A 17,891-nucleotide genomic window follows, 5' to 3' on the forward strand; every position below is an offset into this window, starting at 1 on the left:
TAGAAGAGGGGGCGGGTAAACACAATCATGTTATGTGACGTTGTGAAACATTACCGCCTTGAACTGACAAAACACACAACTGGCATCTTTATGGTATTTGGCCTATTTTACCCTTTGATAACTTCTTGAGAAGATGCTTCCAGCACCTGCAGTCTTTCATTTCCTTTGGGAAGTCAACTCTGGTGCAGTCAAGGAGGGAGATTCAGTGAGAACATTTGGAAGGTGAGGAGTGTCTATCGCAGGAGGTTGGTGGCACCTTAATTGTGGAGAACGGGCTCGTGGTTATGACTGGAGCGAATCAGTGGAACGTTATCAAATGCATGAAACATGGTTTCCAGGTGTTCGATGCCATTCCATTTGCTCCGTTCCGGCCATTATTATGAGCCGTTCTTCCGTTAGCAGCCTCCCCTGGTACTGTCTTTAACACAATCTACCTAATAATCGTATTTTTTTAGCATGGCTAACAGACCAGTTCATTTTCTAGATTGGTGAGTTACCAACCAGAGGAATCGAAGGCTACACTATCTATCCAGCATGCAACAAGACAGCACCAAGTTGTTGTTCAGACTCCATTTGTGGAACCCTTTGACCCCATCATTGGAGCCCAGTACATAGTTCTGGGCGAGATTGAAAAAGCAGAGGGTAAGATGAGGTTTTTATTTGGTTTATATGCTTTGCAACTCCCAAAACCCACGTACCTATCTCTTCACAGGAGGTGATGGTGTGATGGTCCATGCCCGTGTGCTGAACTGTGTGGATGGGGTGAACCTAGCCCTGCTACAGAGAGGTGTCACTGAACAGAGGAGCTACTTCAGAGAGAGGGGGGAGAGCAAGGGAGATGCTGCTACTGCTGCTCGGCCACGTGCTCCTCTCTGACCTGGACCCCAATAACAATTAATCTGTCACAACGCTGCACTGATACAGTGCTACTGGTGGAAAGTTATGAACCAGGTGGAATTTAATGACATGTAATGTTTATATGACCTCATTTATACCTCAGATGGATCGTGTCAAAAGGTCCGTTTTTTTTATGGTTGTGACATTTTCCCAAATAGCTGATTACATGGGGATGTTAAGAATTATGAGACTGTGCTTCTCGCTAATTTAGAACGGCGAAGGGTGGAATTGGGATATAAAAAGACTTCTGAGGAAATCCTGATTGATACACAAAAGCTGCTTGTTCCGGTGCATTGTAAAGTCCTGCCATTACTTGTCATAAGATATCAGTTCTGGAAGACACCCTCTTCCTCCTGAAAGAGTTAGGCAAGTTCACTGAATGTTGGGTCAGGTGTATGAAGTAGGTCAATAAAATGCATACTTACATTCTTATTGTAGCTAATCTAAGGTAAGAGAGCATGTTTGATGTAGCCATTTATGCAATGGTTATATTTGTGAATGAAAACTGATATGTAGCTTGGAAATGTATATTTGTGAGAAACAAATAAATTCTTCTTGATTTGATATTAGATGTATTTGTGGACGAGGTGTGTGTTATCGTGTTGCTTTCTTTTTTGGTAGTTAATTATTTTATTTTGTTGGAATTGAAGAAGCAAACATGTTGACAATATAATCTTTAATGAGTAATTATTTTCTTGATACAGTATCAAGGTTGCGTTTAAAAGGATCAGTGTCAGGAAAATAATAAGAAATAGACAAGCAAAACTTAGTCAATAACATTGCACCGTGTCCCATCAGCTCTAGTAAAACAATATCAAGGATAAATAAAAAAACAAACTCCTTTGTGTCTTTCCTTTTTTAAAGTAGATTCTGCCATCTCCAAAGAATTTTGGTAAACAAAAGCAACTCAGCAGCAACAACCATGACCTTACAGTGAGCTACGCACTATTTTCAGACAAAATTAAAATGATACATTCTGGGTATTATTGATATTTAAGTTTATACAATATAATTTGACTTCATATAAAATCACCCTAGAGACAAGAATACCCTCCAAGCACACTGTTAACAGGTCTATTATCTAGGAGAAAATCGATGAGAATTGTATGTAGGGATGTAGCTGCTGCCAGACACTTTGGAGGAAGCAGGTAGCATCAGTAGGCCAGACTGAGGATCTGTCTTGCAGAGGGCCATCGCTTGCTTGTAGTTGATTTTATCCTTTGTTGTGGGGTCGACGATTTCCTTTGCGTAGTTGTACTCGTCCTGAAGCTCTCTCATCATGGTGCTGTCAATCATCTTGGCTCCAATGGCCTCCCGTATGCCCACACGGTCCGTGTTGTTGGGATTTACCAGCCCTCCTGTCAGGTGTTGCACCTCCATGTAACGCAGGGCAGTTTCTTTGGGCATCCAACCTTTCAGGACGGCCTCTCCCACCGACAGGCGTTCTCTGGTCGTGGGGTCCTCCACGCCAGTGTAGGCTTTCTGGGCATTGAGTAGACTCTGCAGTTGGCTCGAATCGATGAGGTCCCTCTCGGCTGCTTTGTGGATTGAGTATCTCTCCTTGTTGTTGATGTCAACGATGCCCCCTGTAGCAGCCTGCGCTTCCAACAGCTTCTGTGCCGTGCCGCTTTCGATCAGCTTGCGGGCCACTGCACTGCGTATGGAGAAGCATGTGTCGGTGTTTGTGTCAATTACACCAGCGATAGGATATCTTTCCTTAGAGGCAGGAACAGGGACGCTGCTTGTAGGGGACGACTTTAGCGAGGATGCTGACTTTGATGTGATTGAGTTGAACTTGGGCTGTTTTTCTTTTTCACCTGCGACAAGGAGTGCAAACTCTGAAATGGGCATTTTCCCATCCTTGTATTTTTGCAGATCATACTGGGTCAGTTTTCCATCTCTCAAGGCATTTTTGATAGAGTACTGCTTGCCGCTCTTGCGATCCTGCAGCACAGAGGTCTCCCCATRAGGTCCCATGGAAGTTATTTCCTCCCAATCGCACTCCAGCTCTTGCAGATGCATGTACTGGGTACGGTCGATCAGTCCCTGCAGGTAGGCTTCATATGGCGATAGTTCTTTGGCAGTATCAGGGTCCAAGATGGTGATTTTAGTAGAGACGTTGGTCTCCTTTGTCTCTGTATGGTCTTCCTTCTCCTTTTCCCTCTGGAGTTCCCTGATGGTGTTGTCTTTCTGGTGGATTGTGTCTTTCTCGTCCAGTATCTCCCTCTCCAGACGCTGCATGTCAGACTCCATCTTGACACTCTTTTGCCTATTGATCTGACTTCTCTCGCTCATCAGCTTGGTCTGCTGCTGGAACGAAAAGCTGATGTCTTGCCTCTCAGACTCCAACTTCTTCAGCTCCCGGGTGAGGTTGTCTTTCTCCCTCTGCGAGGCGTCCCTGGCCAGAATGAGACTTGTCTCTTCCCGAGAAGACTGAGTGCCATTCAGTCGGTTGAGTTTGTCAGAGAGCTGTTTGATTTTATCCTCCAGGTCCTGCCTGGCATGTTTCTCCTGAGACACCAGGCCCTTCAGGCGGTATCTCTCTGCTTCTACAGTCTGGTCTTTCTCCACCCGGATCACCTCTTTGTACACCGTCTTCTCTACGGCCTTTTCTCGCTGAAGGAGCTCAAGCTTAACATTTGTGTTCCTGATGTTTCTCTGAATATTCAGGACGTCATTGGTTTCCTTGTCCATGTCTGAGCGAAGACCGTTGGTCATCCTCTCCAGTCTAGGGTCTCTCTCAACTTTCAGGACCTCCTCGACAATGATATTCTCCTCGACGGGCGGTGGGGCATTCTCCAGCTCTTTGATGCGCAGTTTGATCTGTTTCAGTTCAGACTCCACTTTAATCTTCATCTGATGTTCGTCACTCTGCTTTAGGATGATCTCCTTCTCCTCCACTAAGGTTTTAAGTTTTTGCATCTCAAGCTCTAGCTGCCTGCGGGACTTAACCTCCTCATCAAGGTTCCTGCCAAGCTTATCATGCTCAACTATCTGCTTGGGGTCCTTCTGTAGACGCACCACCTCCTGCACCACCACTGTTTCTTCTGGCTTTTGTCTCTCCAGCTGGATGTACTTGTTTTGCAGGTCGAACACCATCTCCTCAGTGGTACGGCGACGCTGTTGCTCTTCGCGTACCTCCTTTCTCAGCCGATCTGCCTCCTTCTCCAAGAGCGGATCATCCTCATACTTGAAGATATCTTTGGTCATCAGCTTTGTCTCCACCTTGGATTTTTCTGCTTTCCACTCGTCCCTCTCTTTTCTCAGGAGGTTAATCTGGTCCTCTACATTATTGTAAGTACGGTGCAGATGGTTCACCTGATCATTGAGCCTCTGTATCTCTCTTTCGTTCTCAGGGCTCCTCTCCTCTTTCACCACGTCTTGGATGACTTCCTTCATCTCAACCTTTGGCTTCTTGGAACGCAGGGCTTCCAGATCGACCATGACCAGAGTGATCTGGTCCTGTAAGTCAGAACGCTGCTTGTTGAAGTCTTGAACATCTTTCTTCAGACGCATTATCTCCGACTCTGTTTGTGGATCTATGCGGTAGATCTCATTGACAATTTCCTTGAGTTCGACCTTGGGCTTCCACTGCCCCACCTCGCTATACCGAATTTTGAGCTGAGAGACCTCCTTGACCAGAGAGTCTGTCTCAATTTTCTCTCCTTCTAGGCCTGATCGAATCCTCTTGGATTCATTGATGAGCTCAGGGTCCTGTTCGACTTTCTTCACCTCCCTGGTGATCACCTTGGGCTGAATGGTGGGAATGATCCTCTCCAATGCATTGATCTGGCTCCTCGTTTGGAAGATCTCGTCATTCAGAGTCTTGCTCTTGTTGCCTTCATCTGTGATTTCCTTCTCAAAAGTTTTAACAGCCTTGAGCATCTCTGGATCCTTCTCCAATCGAATCACCTCCTTTTTCATAACCTTCTCCCTGATGTTGGGTCTTGTAGCATTCAGGATGGTGACCTCTGTCTTCTGTTGAATGACTTCTCCCTCTTTTACTCGAACCTCATTCTTTATCTTGCCGATCTCATCTTTTAACTTGGAGGCTTCTACATCCAACTGAGGATCTCTCTCAAACTCAGTCACCTCTCTYGTCACCAGTTTGGGCTTGATGCACTTGAGGTCGTCCCCAAAAMTYGCGATTTTGATTTTCACACCCTCYARCTCACCCTGGGTACGGCTGCGCTTCAAGGCCTCTTTGTGGATTTGGTCCTCCAGATCTTTTAGGTCGGTTTCCAGTTTAGGGTCGCGGTAGTACTCGAGTACCTCCTTCTCCTCAACTCGATGCATCCCTTTACGGCTCTTCAGAGACAACATCCTGGTCTTGAATGTTTCCACGTCAGTCTCAGCACGGCTGCGTCTATCGCTCTCCGCACTCAACTCTTGCTGCAGGCTCTTTATGTTCATGGTTGATTTTATGGTTGGTTCTATGGATTGTTTCTCATGTTTCTGAAAAAAGTCAAACAAAAAAAAGCATAGTTTTAAAAGCAATTTCAGGGAAAATACTTCAACATTTTCATAATTCTGTATCCTAAACACATTCAATTGATCAAAATTGGCAGTGGGAAAGAAGTTATGTGTAGCTCGATTTTCCAACTCACCTGAGCGATGAGGTTCTTAGCAAAGCCCATCTGATTGAGCAGCTGGTCATTCTCAGCTGACGTTTTAGCATAGTGGTTCACCACAGCCTTTTCCTGTAATARACAAAGAAGCACAGCCATCCTTCAGAGTGCTTCAAAGTGCTCAAGAAAACATGCAGGAAAACATGATGCGCCCTACATTGGTCTGCATAGAAGTGGATAAACATGAATGTAATTTGTATCTATTGTCTTCCATTCTTTAAGTATTACCTGGTTCTGCACAGTATCGGCAAGGGTGGAGGTGTGACCTTTTTTGGAATCTTTGGCTCCCACATTATCGAGGGTGCTGCTGTATTTATCAGTGTTGACCTCATATTCCTGCACAAGCAGTTGAAATAAATATTTTATTATTCAATATCCAAATATCTGTTACACAAATAAAAGGTTTATCATGATGCAGTAGGATAATGTAACTTAATCYGAGTCTTACATTGAGGATATTCTGCAAATCTTGGGAAAGGTCAACCACTCTATCCAGATCGTCTCCCTTCCTCTTGATGTCATCCACCACCCTCTGCAATAAAAATTACAAAATTAAACTTGATTGCAAAATATGTGTCTTACAATGATATTTTAAGAATATCYRCAACAATTTCAGAGCTTCRTGACACACAACACAAACAAACTGACCTTCTGGGAGGTCTGCTTGGAGTTGACCTGTGATAGGTCATCGCTGGGGCTYATCTTGTTGTCAGGCAGATTTTTCAGGAAGGAGTTCAGAGATTTGCTTGTGTTCTGGAATTCCTGGTTCTTGCCTGCAGCCTCTTGCAAGAGGCCCTCTCTGAGAAAGAAAAACGCAATGAAAAACACTTTCATGATGACAAACTGAAAACAATTATTCTGTTCATCTGACGTTCGAGCAAACAAATGGACTATTTTGATACCATATATTTGCAGACATGGTGTGTGTAGTCAACATTAGCTAACAGACAAAGGGGCCCTGGGCTCACCTCTCCTTCAGRTGGTTGTTGACYTTAGAGTAGCGGTTCTGTAGTTGTTTGACCTGGGTCCCCTGGCGATGGATGTCTGGGCAGTACTCCTGGTAGCCCTGCTGCAGGGAACTACACAGCTGCTCYCTGGTCTCCAGGTCCTGGCCCAGCTTCTTCAGTTCATCCTGAGAGCCCGCCACYTCCTTACGCAGACTCTGTAGAGAACAGATATGATAAACGTGTCCTGGTGGTGTGCATTTAGCTAAACTAGAAGGGATGACTGAAATGTGCAGTCAAATGATACAGTCCTTTATTACTTCAAGTCAACTACTAGGGTATTCTCTGGTCCAATTTGTTCAAGGATACTGTAGAATCTATTTGGTTCTCTTGAGAAAGCTGAGGTGTGTCCAAAACGGCACACTAATCCAAGGCAGTGTAGGCAATGGTCCTGGTCAAAAGTATTTCACTATATAGGGAATAGGGTGCACTGGTAATTGTCCCACCCACCTGGATCTCCTGCGTGCGGGCCTGAATAGCATTGGGGACATCTGGGATAGGGCCATCCTTATTCAGTTTTTCCTCAAAGCCAGAGACGATGCCATCCACTTTCTTGATCTGCTTCTCCAGGTTCAGAGATGCATTAGCCCTATAGAAGAAATGGCAACAAAAAAATATATATAATTAACAGCAAGATCTGCTGTTTGATGCTATTTTCGGATAATATATCGCTAAGACAGGTGATCGGTGATAACGTATGTTTGTAAAATGGTCGTACTTCTTGTTAAATAGGTCGGCCAGGGCTGCGATGCCATCTTGCTTTTCCTTGGCAGCTTGAAGTTTGGCTGCAAGACCTTTGGAGACGTCCTTCTCCAACTTCGGCTGCTCCATAGCTGCCAGAGCATCTGCTGCTTTCTACGAGAGATACAACCACCGTATCATTAGGGTCCAGTACCATCCTCACCAACAATATCATAACTATCATCATCCTCATCGCCATAGTCATTAGACTCATCATCGTTGTCATCATCATCTTTAGGAGGCACGAATCCATCAATGTCATCAATGTCAATCTATAATTATTCAGATTTAGCTTGTCAACCAGCATGAAGATATATTGTACAGTTACAATGGCTGGTAGACATGCTTTCTATCTATCAAAAGTAGCTGAATAGGGTGCCATTTTGGATGTCCCCTTAGACTGTGCCTGAGGCTGGTCTGGTGGGTAATGTGGCCTGCAACACATATCACTCCACAGCGTGGGTACGAATCCCGGCTCCACCTCTACTCTCTTTCTCCCTCCTTCTCCGTCTCCTTGCTCCTTTCCTCTTGTATCGGTCTCAATAAAGTTAAAAACAAGACTTTCTCCCTCCTTCTCTGTCTTCCTGCTCACTTCCACTTGTATCTGTCTCAATAAAGTTAAAAACAAGACTCTCTCTCACCTCTTGCTCCTTCAGCCTCTTGGCCAGGTCGGTGGTGGGGTCACTGCGGTCAAGCGGGGCCCTCAGACGGCTCAACATGCCCTGCTTGGCTTTGACCAGGTCCTCATCCAGCTTATCCAGCTGACCGGCCACGGCTTTAGCTTTGGGGTTGGACGGAGGAGCTATGTGGGGGACACAGGGCAATGATAATCTGGCCTTATCAAAAGTAGTGCACTATGTAGGGAATAGGGTGCCATTTTATCTGCAGCCTTAGTTAATTTCACACATTGTATATGTACACATGTCCCATAAATAACCTTTGGCTTGGGGTTTACATGACGTGATGAATTGAATGTGATATCACAATGTGGTTTAGGGACAATGTTGAATCAAAAGTTAGAGAAGCCATTTCTCCTTATTTACAGTTAATGATCATAGCAGTAACAGTAGCAGTTCCAGAGTTATTTGGAAGGCTTTGCTTTGGGGTACTGGGATTGATAGAGCAACTTTTTCTCACCTGTGTATACGGGTTTCTCTTCGACACAACGGATCTTGTCTTTCATTGTGCCTAAATAAACAGCCCTCCTCTTCTTGATGTCGTCAAGCACATCGCCATGTCTGGCGCACACAAACACACAAAAAATCATTAGAACTGAGGCATTTTAATTCACAAAATCGACGTATTATTGTCCATATGCATGTCATATAATTGACATAAATGACATATTATCCTGTTGCTTACATGTCTACGGTGGCAATGGCCTCTGGGTCAGGGGGTGGGATCAGGAAGCAGACCCCTGGAAAGGTTTTGGTTGCCCCACTGCTGGTCAATACCTTCCAGTTCTCAACGTCTGAATTCGACTTGAGGGTGAACTTGTCCCCTCGAGTGAGTTCAGCCTAAAAGAACACAAAGAGAGAACTTTCCTCAGAATGGATCACATGTAAATATTCCTTTTCATCTTACAAACACAATGCCCAATACTGAGGTATCTAGGAACTCTAATTTACTTTAGTGAGTTCCCTAGTTACAGTAATGTTTGGTTTTGTGATGTTTACACGAGCCTACATTATGCTGCATGCCTTGACACACCTCTCAGTGCAGTGGTAGAGCATTCTATTCTATTCTAGTACTCATGTCATTGCTTAGTAGCTTCATCAAAGATTCTACAGATGTTTGGAACCCGCTTTGACTTCATACCGTAACCTGTGGTGGATGCTCCGGGACAGGGTCAAAGTTAAAAGGTGAGAGGTCAGAGCAGCTGGTCATACCTTCTCAGTCTTCCAGTCACAGAGGGAATCCACGGTGGTGGACCTGGTGGGCGGGCAGCGGCGCAGCTTGAGGGGGACGATGGTGGTGCTCCTCTTCCTCAGGTCAGCCAGGAGCTGCTCGTTACGTTGCACCGTGCTCTCCTCCGCCTGAGAGAGAGAGATGGAGAAAGAAAGAGAGAAGGAGAGAGAGTGGTAAAGCGAAAAATGCGGAATTAGGACCAGCTGCATTGTATTTCGGCATAACCCTTTTTCTTCTAGTAGGGTAATGTCATGATAACGTCTGATAATGTGTGAAAGAAATGCAATGTCTTTAGAAGTGAAGTGTTAACACGCACACTACCATTTATTTCTCTATTGTGGTGCAGGGAGTTAAAGCCCAAAAATGGACATTGTAGAAAAACGAATGGACTTGAAAATGGCTTTTCTACATGTATTTTACATTGATAATAAATGTGCAGAGGTAAAAGCGTGAGTTTTATTGTTCAATATGAAATGCAATGTAGCATCTTCATGATTCATGGGTGTGTTGAAAGTTTACTGCGCAAGTTAACACCGAAGATTCAATGAGATTGGAACTGCATCCAGATGTACAATAGATATATCAGTGTTCACATCCTGGCATTACCTACATTTGTATTTGTATGTATCGGAGAGGCTGGTAAAAAAGCAGAAGACAAATTTCCATCTAGTATGGACTAATAAAGGATATCTTATCTTACCTCCAGTTGAAGAGTCATCGCTGAGCCACTCTTCCCAGTTGAGCCTTCCACTTTCTTCAGGCTAGAGTTGAGTTCACTCAGAGACTCCGATAGTGTCTCCACATCTAGTTGGTACTGAACAGGGACACATAAGAACATGGTATCTTTTTCACATACAGTATCTTTGACCTATCCAGGTTACTGATCATGCTGCAGTTTGAATGTCTATGGTAATGTGCCGAGGGACATTTCTGGTTCAAAACCAAACAGAAGATACCCTTTCCATTCTGACAATAAAAACGGGAATCTGAATATTATTCTAAGCTGATGTAAATACTATGAAGCCTTGTTAATGTATTCTGAGTGACATTTACCTTCTTGAAATCCTCTATGTAATCCAGATGGGTCTCTTGGCAGATGCACAGGTTGAGGAACTTCTGCCACTCATTCCGCAAAGAATCTCTCTGAGCCTGAAACAAGTATAAAGATGCAGGCATCACGTAAAGGAAAACCGCTACATCTTTCAGGAACATTGTAAACTTGGTGGACCTAAATGTAGAAGTCGAATCTATAGAAGAGTGATTGATCCTTGATTGAAGACAATGTAAAATGGTAATAGTCTATAAGGGGAGGTGTACTTAAAGTTTTAATTGGTAATTGGCATGTACCTGTATTGTGGTGTCAGCCGGGTGCTTCAGCTCAATGAGTCGATCACCGTCATCCTGGAGTTTGTTCACTTCGCTTTCATGGGACAGCAGGCTATTGTTCTTGAAGTTCTGATTGAGATAAAAAAAAAAATGAAATATGATGCCCCTGAACATGGCTCATTCAGTAATGGAAAACTAAATGTACACCCATGCCAGAAACCTATGAAGCACCTCCTCAAGCAACATTTTCATACTTTATTGTTATATTAAGTCTTATTGACATTGAGTGACACTCCGAAGACGGACTCTCACCTCATACTGTCTACGGACGTCCGGAGGGTCCAACATATGGTCGCTCCAGTCCTGTTTCAGGATTTTTGTCTGTTCGTCTCCTAGATAAGTCAGCTCCTTGTTACAGCTCTGCATGTAGTCATACAGACTGCTTAGGTAGTGGTGCCGCCATTTTGAATTGTCCTGTGGGAATAGAACAATATTATATAACAACTGTAAAGAGTMACACCAAAAAGAGAACATATCTTACAATTACTTTTAGGTTGAAAGTGAAATCCCACCGATCCCATCAGAGGAGGCTGGTGGGAGGAGCTATAGGAGGATGGGCTCATTGTAATGGCTGGAATGGAATAAATGGAACGGCATCAAACACATCAAACATTTGGAAACAGCATGTTGGACTCTGTTCCATTAATTCCACTCCAGCCATTACAATGACCCCATCCTCCTATACCTCCTCCCACCGGCCTCCTCTGGATCTCATAGTACCCATATGATAACTATGACGTACCGAAAGGTTGTTGTATTGTTTCTTGATGACAGCATACTCCTCCTGAAACACAAATCAATTGTTGTCATGGTCACTAGCTACAAGATGTTTTCAAACACATCCATTAAATCCATGAACCCTTGAATTCATTGTCACGGAGATGAGAGAGTTGAAGGGGTTACCTTGGTGCTGGTGGAGCTGGGGCTGAGCTGAGAGCTGTAGGCCTCGATCTCCTTGTGCAGTATGTTGTGGGCAGCGATCTGCTTCTTCAGGTCAGCCATGGTGGGCCCGTACTCTTCTGTGTTCACCTCCCTCTGAGAGACAGACGCACAGAACGGTATGGTCAGTCATGGACACAATTAGACTCAGAAGAAAACTAAAGAGGCTTTATGGTAGTATGCATTCTTATGGGGTATCTTAAATGAACATGAACTGTAGGATAACGATGAACTGAACGTTGTGTACTGTTTTGTTAGTTGTTGTGTTGTGTACTGTTGAGTTAGCTAAGTCAGTCGGTATATAGTACAACTGAAGTAAAGTTCAGCTTGGATTGGTCAACAGAACAGTTTGTCAAGGGGATGAGCACCATGATTTTATGAGGATGTTTACAATAGGGAGGCTTGGTCTTAAGTTAGTTGCCAAAGAAGAAGAGGACACTTGATTTTACCTGTTTCTGATTGAGCACTGAAGCCCAGTCGATTCTGGGCTTCAGCTCCACATCGTTGACAGGCTCATAGATGGCACGATAGACGGCACAGTCTTTCAGCCAGCGGTCATGAAGATGACGGACACTGGAATGACCAAAAGGTTGAGGGAGGGAGGGTAAAATACGTTTAGTATGTTTAGCATGAGCATGATAACAAAGAGAACTGGCAAGAGCAACACATTTCAGTAAATAAATCAGGCTGGACCTTACTGTATCCCCCAATGATCAAATGTCTTAAAGGGAAAGATGGATTTCCACGTTTTAGTAAATGAATGCAGCTGGACCTCACTGTATCCCCAAATTATCAAATGTCTTAAAGGGAAAGATGTATTTCTAGCTTTTAGTAAATTAATGCAGCTGGACCTTACTGTATCCTCAAATTATCAAATGTCTTAAAGGGAAAGATGGATTTCCACGTTTTAGTAAATAAATGCAGTTGGACCTTTCTGTATCCCCCAATGATAAAATGTCTTAAAGGGAAAGATGGATTTCTGCAAAGACTAATATTTTAGAAGCAGCTAAAGAGCCCAAATGATATCAGCTTTCATAAGAGATATCCCACTGTGCACACACTGGTTGAATCAATGTTGTTTTCACATCATTTCAATGAAATTGTGTTGAACCAATGTGGAATAAACGTTGAATTGACATCTGTGCCCAGTGGGATGGGCCTAGAAGAGGTCACTCACTCGCTCTCTATCTCGCTGCCTTGGGGGTGTTTGTACTTCTTGGCCTTGTCCACATCCAGGAAGAGGTCATTCAGCAGGCCCTCAGCCTCAGACAGGTTGCTTGCCACCACTTTCTGGTGCTGGAGGGGCCGGTTTTTCTTCTCATTCTCTTCATCCTACATGGCAATGGGGATGAAGACAGTTGGTGAGTCAAGAGAATGAATAGTGGCCAGAATTGAAGTCCATGGAAACACTATTATTTAGAGAGAAAGAAAGAGAGACAGTATGTGTTATGTATGTGTATGTGTTCTCACCACAGCAAGTAGCTCTTCGGCCCGGAGGACATCTTTCTCCACCTGGTCGGAATTCTTTTGCATGCGTGCAATCACCAAGGCCAAGTCGTTGGCTGTGTAACTGTTTAGAGGGCAAAGGTTAAAGGTTAAATATCTGATTTAGAAAAATAGCAAAGAAGATACAAAATACAAAGAGGAAAGAGGCAGAGAGAGGAATGTGGAAATGGAATCTCTGTCTGAATCCTATCAATCATTTTTTGTAGTTTTGGACCATTTACGAGCACCTCAGTTGCTGTCCTTGACTTAAGTGACCAATGAAGGTCAAGGTCCTAAACATTTAAGATGGATGCTGAGGCCATTATCCTTGTATAACCTTCTAACCCCCCCCCCCCTTAAAAGAGTTAGATGCACTATTGTAAAGTGGTTGTTCCACTGGATATCATAAGGTGAATGCACCAATTTGTAAGTCGCTCTGGATAAGAGCGTCTGCTAAATGACTTAAATGTAAATGTAAATGTATAAGCTATCCAGTTACAAAGCCTAACACGCAAAATCATTAGATATAAAACCACAGGCTAAGAATAGATAGTGACACAGACAGAGTAGATGTGTGTGAAGATGTCCTCCGTGAACTAACTTCCCTATGTCCAAAATTAACACTTTATCCAAGACTAACAAAAGTCCAAATGTATGACTAGGACCTGAGTTCTTTGTGACTTGACCAGGAAGAACTCTGGGCCATAGTTAGAACCTATAACTAGGGCACTGAGTTCTTGATGTTCAGGAAAAAACTCCTGGCCCTACATAAGACAACACTCTTGAACTGAAACCAATGTGAGTCCCAAAAGGCACCCTATTCCCTTCGTAGTGCAGTACTTTTGACCATGTCTCTGGTCAAATGTAGTGCACTACGTAGGGAATAGTGTAACGACCTGGGATCAACAGTAGGGTGAATCACTTCCACTGCCCCACCTGAGAATTCCCAAAACGCTGTTTGTTTGTCTCTCTCAACTATTTGTTTGTCTCTCTGTGTGACTGTGACTACCTGTATTGCTCCCTCTCTGCCGACCTAGTGGTACTCTCCCAGGGCAGTGTTCAAGGTAGAGCATTGATCTCCAGAGAGGGTTGGAAGTTGGCAGGCTATTCAGATTGCCTGATAAACTGTAAAATACTGTACGTAACTGTCGTCTTACAACTTCATCTGAGTTGGGATCAATTCATGTCACCAATTCAGGTGATATACAGCGCATGTGTAGAAAATAGACCACTACTTTAACTGTGTAGTTGAATTTGCTGAACTGACGACATTTGACGACCCCAACATTTCTGCCCATGTTCCTTTCTGCCCATGTTCCTTTTAACCTACGGAGCCATTTTGACATGAAAGTGTTGTTACCAACAGTAAAACATGTATTATGATGTAATGAGATTACATATGCTTGTACCGGCATCATAAGATGACAGATTCAGTAATACGTCGATCTGTGTTCTCACGTCAACCTYCCCCTATGGACCATACCAGCACTGAAGTGATAAGTCACTAACCTCCCCTTTAAATACCAGCACTACAGGACTCACAAACCTCCTCTTTAAACACCACTATCCCTCCAATGACAACTTCTACAGGTGATGGACAGGGTGAAATATTTAAGTGCCTTAAACACATTAAATGCAGAGGCCCTAGATTTTACACGGATGCCCTCCACCATTACTAAGATAGACCTACTATACTAAAGTATCTTCACTGTCATTAAATGCTTCATCAACAGTTGTACTGTGGAACCCTTCACAGTGCTCATACAGATGTTTCAATTGTGTTAAATAAACAGAAAGACAAGCAGTCTATCAATCAGACAAGGACAGACATTCCCTTTAAATATCCCATTTGCACCACCGCGGCGAGAGGGTGAGCCAACACCCATAGGCCGTGGAGAAACCAGCTGAACAGCACAGACAGAGGCCTTATCTGCCCTGCCCTGATCAGCAGGGCCATCAGACACACAGTGACCCTGAGGCAGGGTGAAACCAGTGGCACTCCTCTCACTCTGAACGGTCATCACCTCAACCTTTCATCTCAGGCCAGGTGTCGTGCATGGATACTATAAGACAATCATCCTGTTATTATAGCATCACAATGATCAACTAACACACCTTCCATGTATTCACGCTTCAAGCGTTTCCATTCCTCTCTTTCTCATGAGAGTCTTTTCACCAGTGTTACACCCATAGACTTGCAGGTTACATCTCCATTAACATCAGTCTCCATTGACTCAACATAAACACCAACCATCCTGGTGTTAAGCTGCCTTTGCCGTGGTCAGGTTTGATTTTCAACCTTAGGGAAGCGCAAGTGAATCATATTTTTCTATAGGGTGACATTTGATTTATCGCTATTTTAGGCCTACAGGCTACGCTGTTGATGATGCATTGACATAGGAGTCATACTTGATTGATGGATGAACATTGATAAAAAATATGTGTCCCTATCTACCTTATCTAAGTACTGTATGTCCTACTCTTTCGTGGTAACGTAGAAATCTTGATGCCATCATATATCCCTCCACGGGGAACGTTATAATGACGTGAATAGCCACCAAATCAATGTGAATCTAATGAGCCGTACCATTTGATAAACGCCATCAAATTTTAGAATCTGTTTTACGTGACCTGAAAACAAACACACACACACACACACACACACACACACACACACACACACACACACACACAGGTGACGGAGACTATCTACTGCTACTCCTGAGCAAATCTGACCTAAGGCCACATAAAAACCTACAATAACATCAAGACAACCAAAGAGACAAACAACATTTCTCTTCATATGTTTACATAGAACAAAGTTTGTCTTCTTGACTAGAACAACATGCCAAAACACACAGTAAACCATCTATCTTCCAATCTCCATTATCCAGGAGTTAGGAATGAAATAAACAAAGGAGATTCCAGAGGATTCTATGAGAAAGAGGGCAACACAGCAAACACAGGAAATATGAAACAAATCCAAGTTTAGGAAAAAGGAGAAGAAAGGAGGAAGGAGGTAGGGTGGAGGAGGTTGCATGACCGAGTTTGCTATCGTTCCTTAAAGACTCACGTGCTGGTCTTGCTGGACCCCTTCAAGGTAGTACTCTCCTTCTTCTTGAACATCCTGGATCTTTTGGTGAGTGGAAGTTCCACTCCACGGACAGAACTCAAGTCTCTCTGGTCCCCTTACACTCTCTGTTCCTCTCTCGCTGTCACAGATAAGACACACACTCCCTGTGCGTATTTTAGTGTGTGTCCCTGTTGGCGTCAGCACTGTGATTAAGCTGAATGAAAGCGTACCTGTGCCCCTCCCTGTTAACAAGTGTGTCGACTCAACACCCAGACAATCTATTTAGTTCCACAGGACCGGGCCAACCTGTTCTACACACTCCCCCTTCTCCTCACTCACCTCTCTAGTTCAACCCTCCCCGTTCATTAGTTCACTGTCACTCATTGAGGTTTTCTAAAGTCACTGTCGCTATTTTGCTAGGGAGTTAGTCTGGAGAAACATTCCGTTTCTATAAGGATCAGTGTAGAATAACATATGGGCTTGTGGGTAATTAGATACGAATGAGTAGTGGAGGTAATGTAAACCTTAAACAAGGCAAGATGAAGTACAATCCTATCTTAGTGGATGCCTGTGTACTCTGTTCCTATAGTGTGTGTGTGTGTGTGTGAGGGGGGGGGGGGTAGGCATAAACAAATAGAAATGTTGATATTGTAAAACTGGCAGCCTCCCGGTTGTTTTATTTGGCCCCCCCAAGTTTTTTACATTTTCATTGTTGCACATAAAAGACTAAAAACACCAGCTCCAAGTGATTTTAATTTTGGAAATGTGTTCCCAAGTATTCCCACGCATAATAGAGAGACACGTGATCATCTGCAAACGTAAGAAAGGTTTGAAATTATGTTTTAGTCAAATATATCTGTTTGGGGTTCTTGCGGTCAATTTGCAGTTTATAAATTATTTGTAAATATGTTCCGGCCGCCCGACCATCCGCTCAAGAAAAAAAATCAGCCCGCGGCAGATAGATGGTTTACTGTGTGATGATCCCTGTTGTAACACAATCCATTTCCAAGTATTACATTGATTTTAAAAAGCAACAAAAATCTTTCTGAATCAAAGTTCAGAATGTTAGAATGTATCCAACAGAGAAATGATCTTTTACACATACCATAAGAAAATTGGGTGTGTTATATACATTACCGGTACATATTCCTTACAGTGGGCTTCAACCAAGCTAAGCTTTCACAAATGTGATCAGATTTCTCTATGGGGGCTTATGTCAAATTTAAGTGATCTTGCTTTAGTTTTTTACATTTTATACAAACTCAGCTTCAAAATGCATTTCATACACTGTTGGAGTAAACATAAACATAGTAAACATAGTAAGCCCACCCACTGGGAAGCCAAGCCCAACGAATCAGAATGATTTTGTCCCCCAAAAGGGCTTTATTACAGACAGAAAGACTCCTCAGTTTCATCAGCTGTCCCAGTAGCTGGTCTCAGACAATCCGCAGGTAAAGAAGCTGGATGTGAAGGTCCTGGGCTGGCGTGGTTACCCGTGGTCTGCGGTTGTGAGGCCGGTTGTACTTACTTCCAAATTCTCAAAAACAACGTTGGAGGCGGCTTATGGTAGAAAAATTAACATTCAATTCTCTGGCAACAGCTCTGGTGGACATACCTGCAATCAGCATGCCAATTACACGCTCCCTCAAAACATCTGTGGCATTGTGTTGTGTGACAAAACTGCACATTTTAGAGTGTCCTTTTGTCCCAAGCACAAGGTGCACCTGTGTAATGATCAAGCTGTTTAATCAGCTTCTTGATATGCCACACTTATCAGGTGGATGAATTATCTTGGCAAAGGAGAAATACTCACTAACTGGGATGTTAACA

The 17,891-nt window shown here is 43.5% G+C and overlaps 2 protein-coding genes across 2 annotated transcripts; one reads left to right on the plus strand and one right to left on the minus strand.

Moving 5' to 3' along the window:
* The first annotated feature begins 85 nt into the window (after positions 1–85).
* Positions 86–1,466, plus strand: ten1 (TEN1 subunit of CST complex). The gene is made up of 3 exons (XM_023975698.2): positions 86–222; positions 485–642; positions 713–1,466. The coding sequence occupies exons 1-3, from the start codon at positions 134–136 to the stop codon at positions 874–876; spliced, it is 411 nt and encodes a 136-aa protein (XP_023831466.1). The 5' UTR covers positions 86–133; the 3' UTR covers positions 877–1,466.
* Positions 1,467–1,558: 92 nt separating this feature from the next.
* Positions 1,559–16,320, minus strand: evpla (envoplakin a). The gene is made up of 22 exons (XM_023969948.2): positions 16,062–16,320; positions 12,974–13,073; positions 12,681–12,835; positions 11,953–12,076; positions 11,468–11,599; positions 11,307–11,348; positions 10,817–10,978; positions 10,526–10,633; positions 10,232–10,327; positions 9,879–9,992; positions 9,160–9,306; positions 8,633–8,787; positions 8,408–8,508; positions 7,912–8,072; positions 7,248–7,384; positions 6,980–7,118; positions 6,494–6,687; positions 6,174–6,324; positions 5,974–6,057; positions 5,754–5,861; positions 5,505–5,597; positions 1,559–5,352 (listed from the first exon to the last, which is right to left on the minus strand). The coding sequence occupies exons 1-22, from the start codon at positions 16,112–16,114 to the stop codon at positions 1,975–1,977; spliced, it is 5,934 nt and encodes a 1,977-aa protein (XP_023825716.1). The 5' UTR covers positions 16,115–16,320; the 3' UTR covers positions 1,559–1,974.
* Positions 16,321–17,891: the final 1,571 nt, after the last annotated feature.

The sequence above is a fragment of the Salvelinus sp. IW2-2015 genome, linkage group LG1, assembly GCF_002910315.2.
Source record: "Salvelinus sp. IW2-2015 linkage group LG1, ASM291031v2, whole genome shotgun sequence".
Taxonomy (NCBI): domain Eukaryota; kingdom Metazoa; phylum Chordata; class Actinopteri; order Salmoniformes; family Salmonidae; genus Salvelinus; species Salvelinus sp. IW2-2015.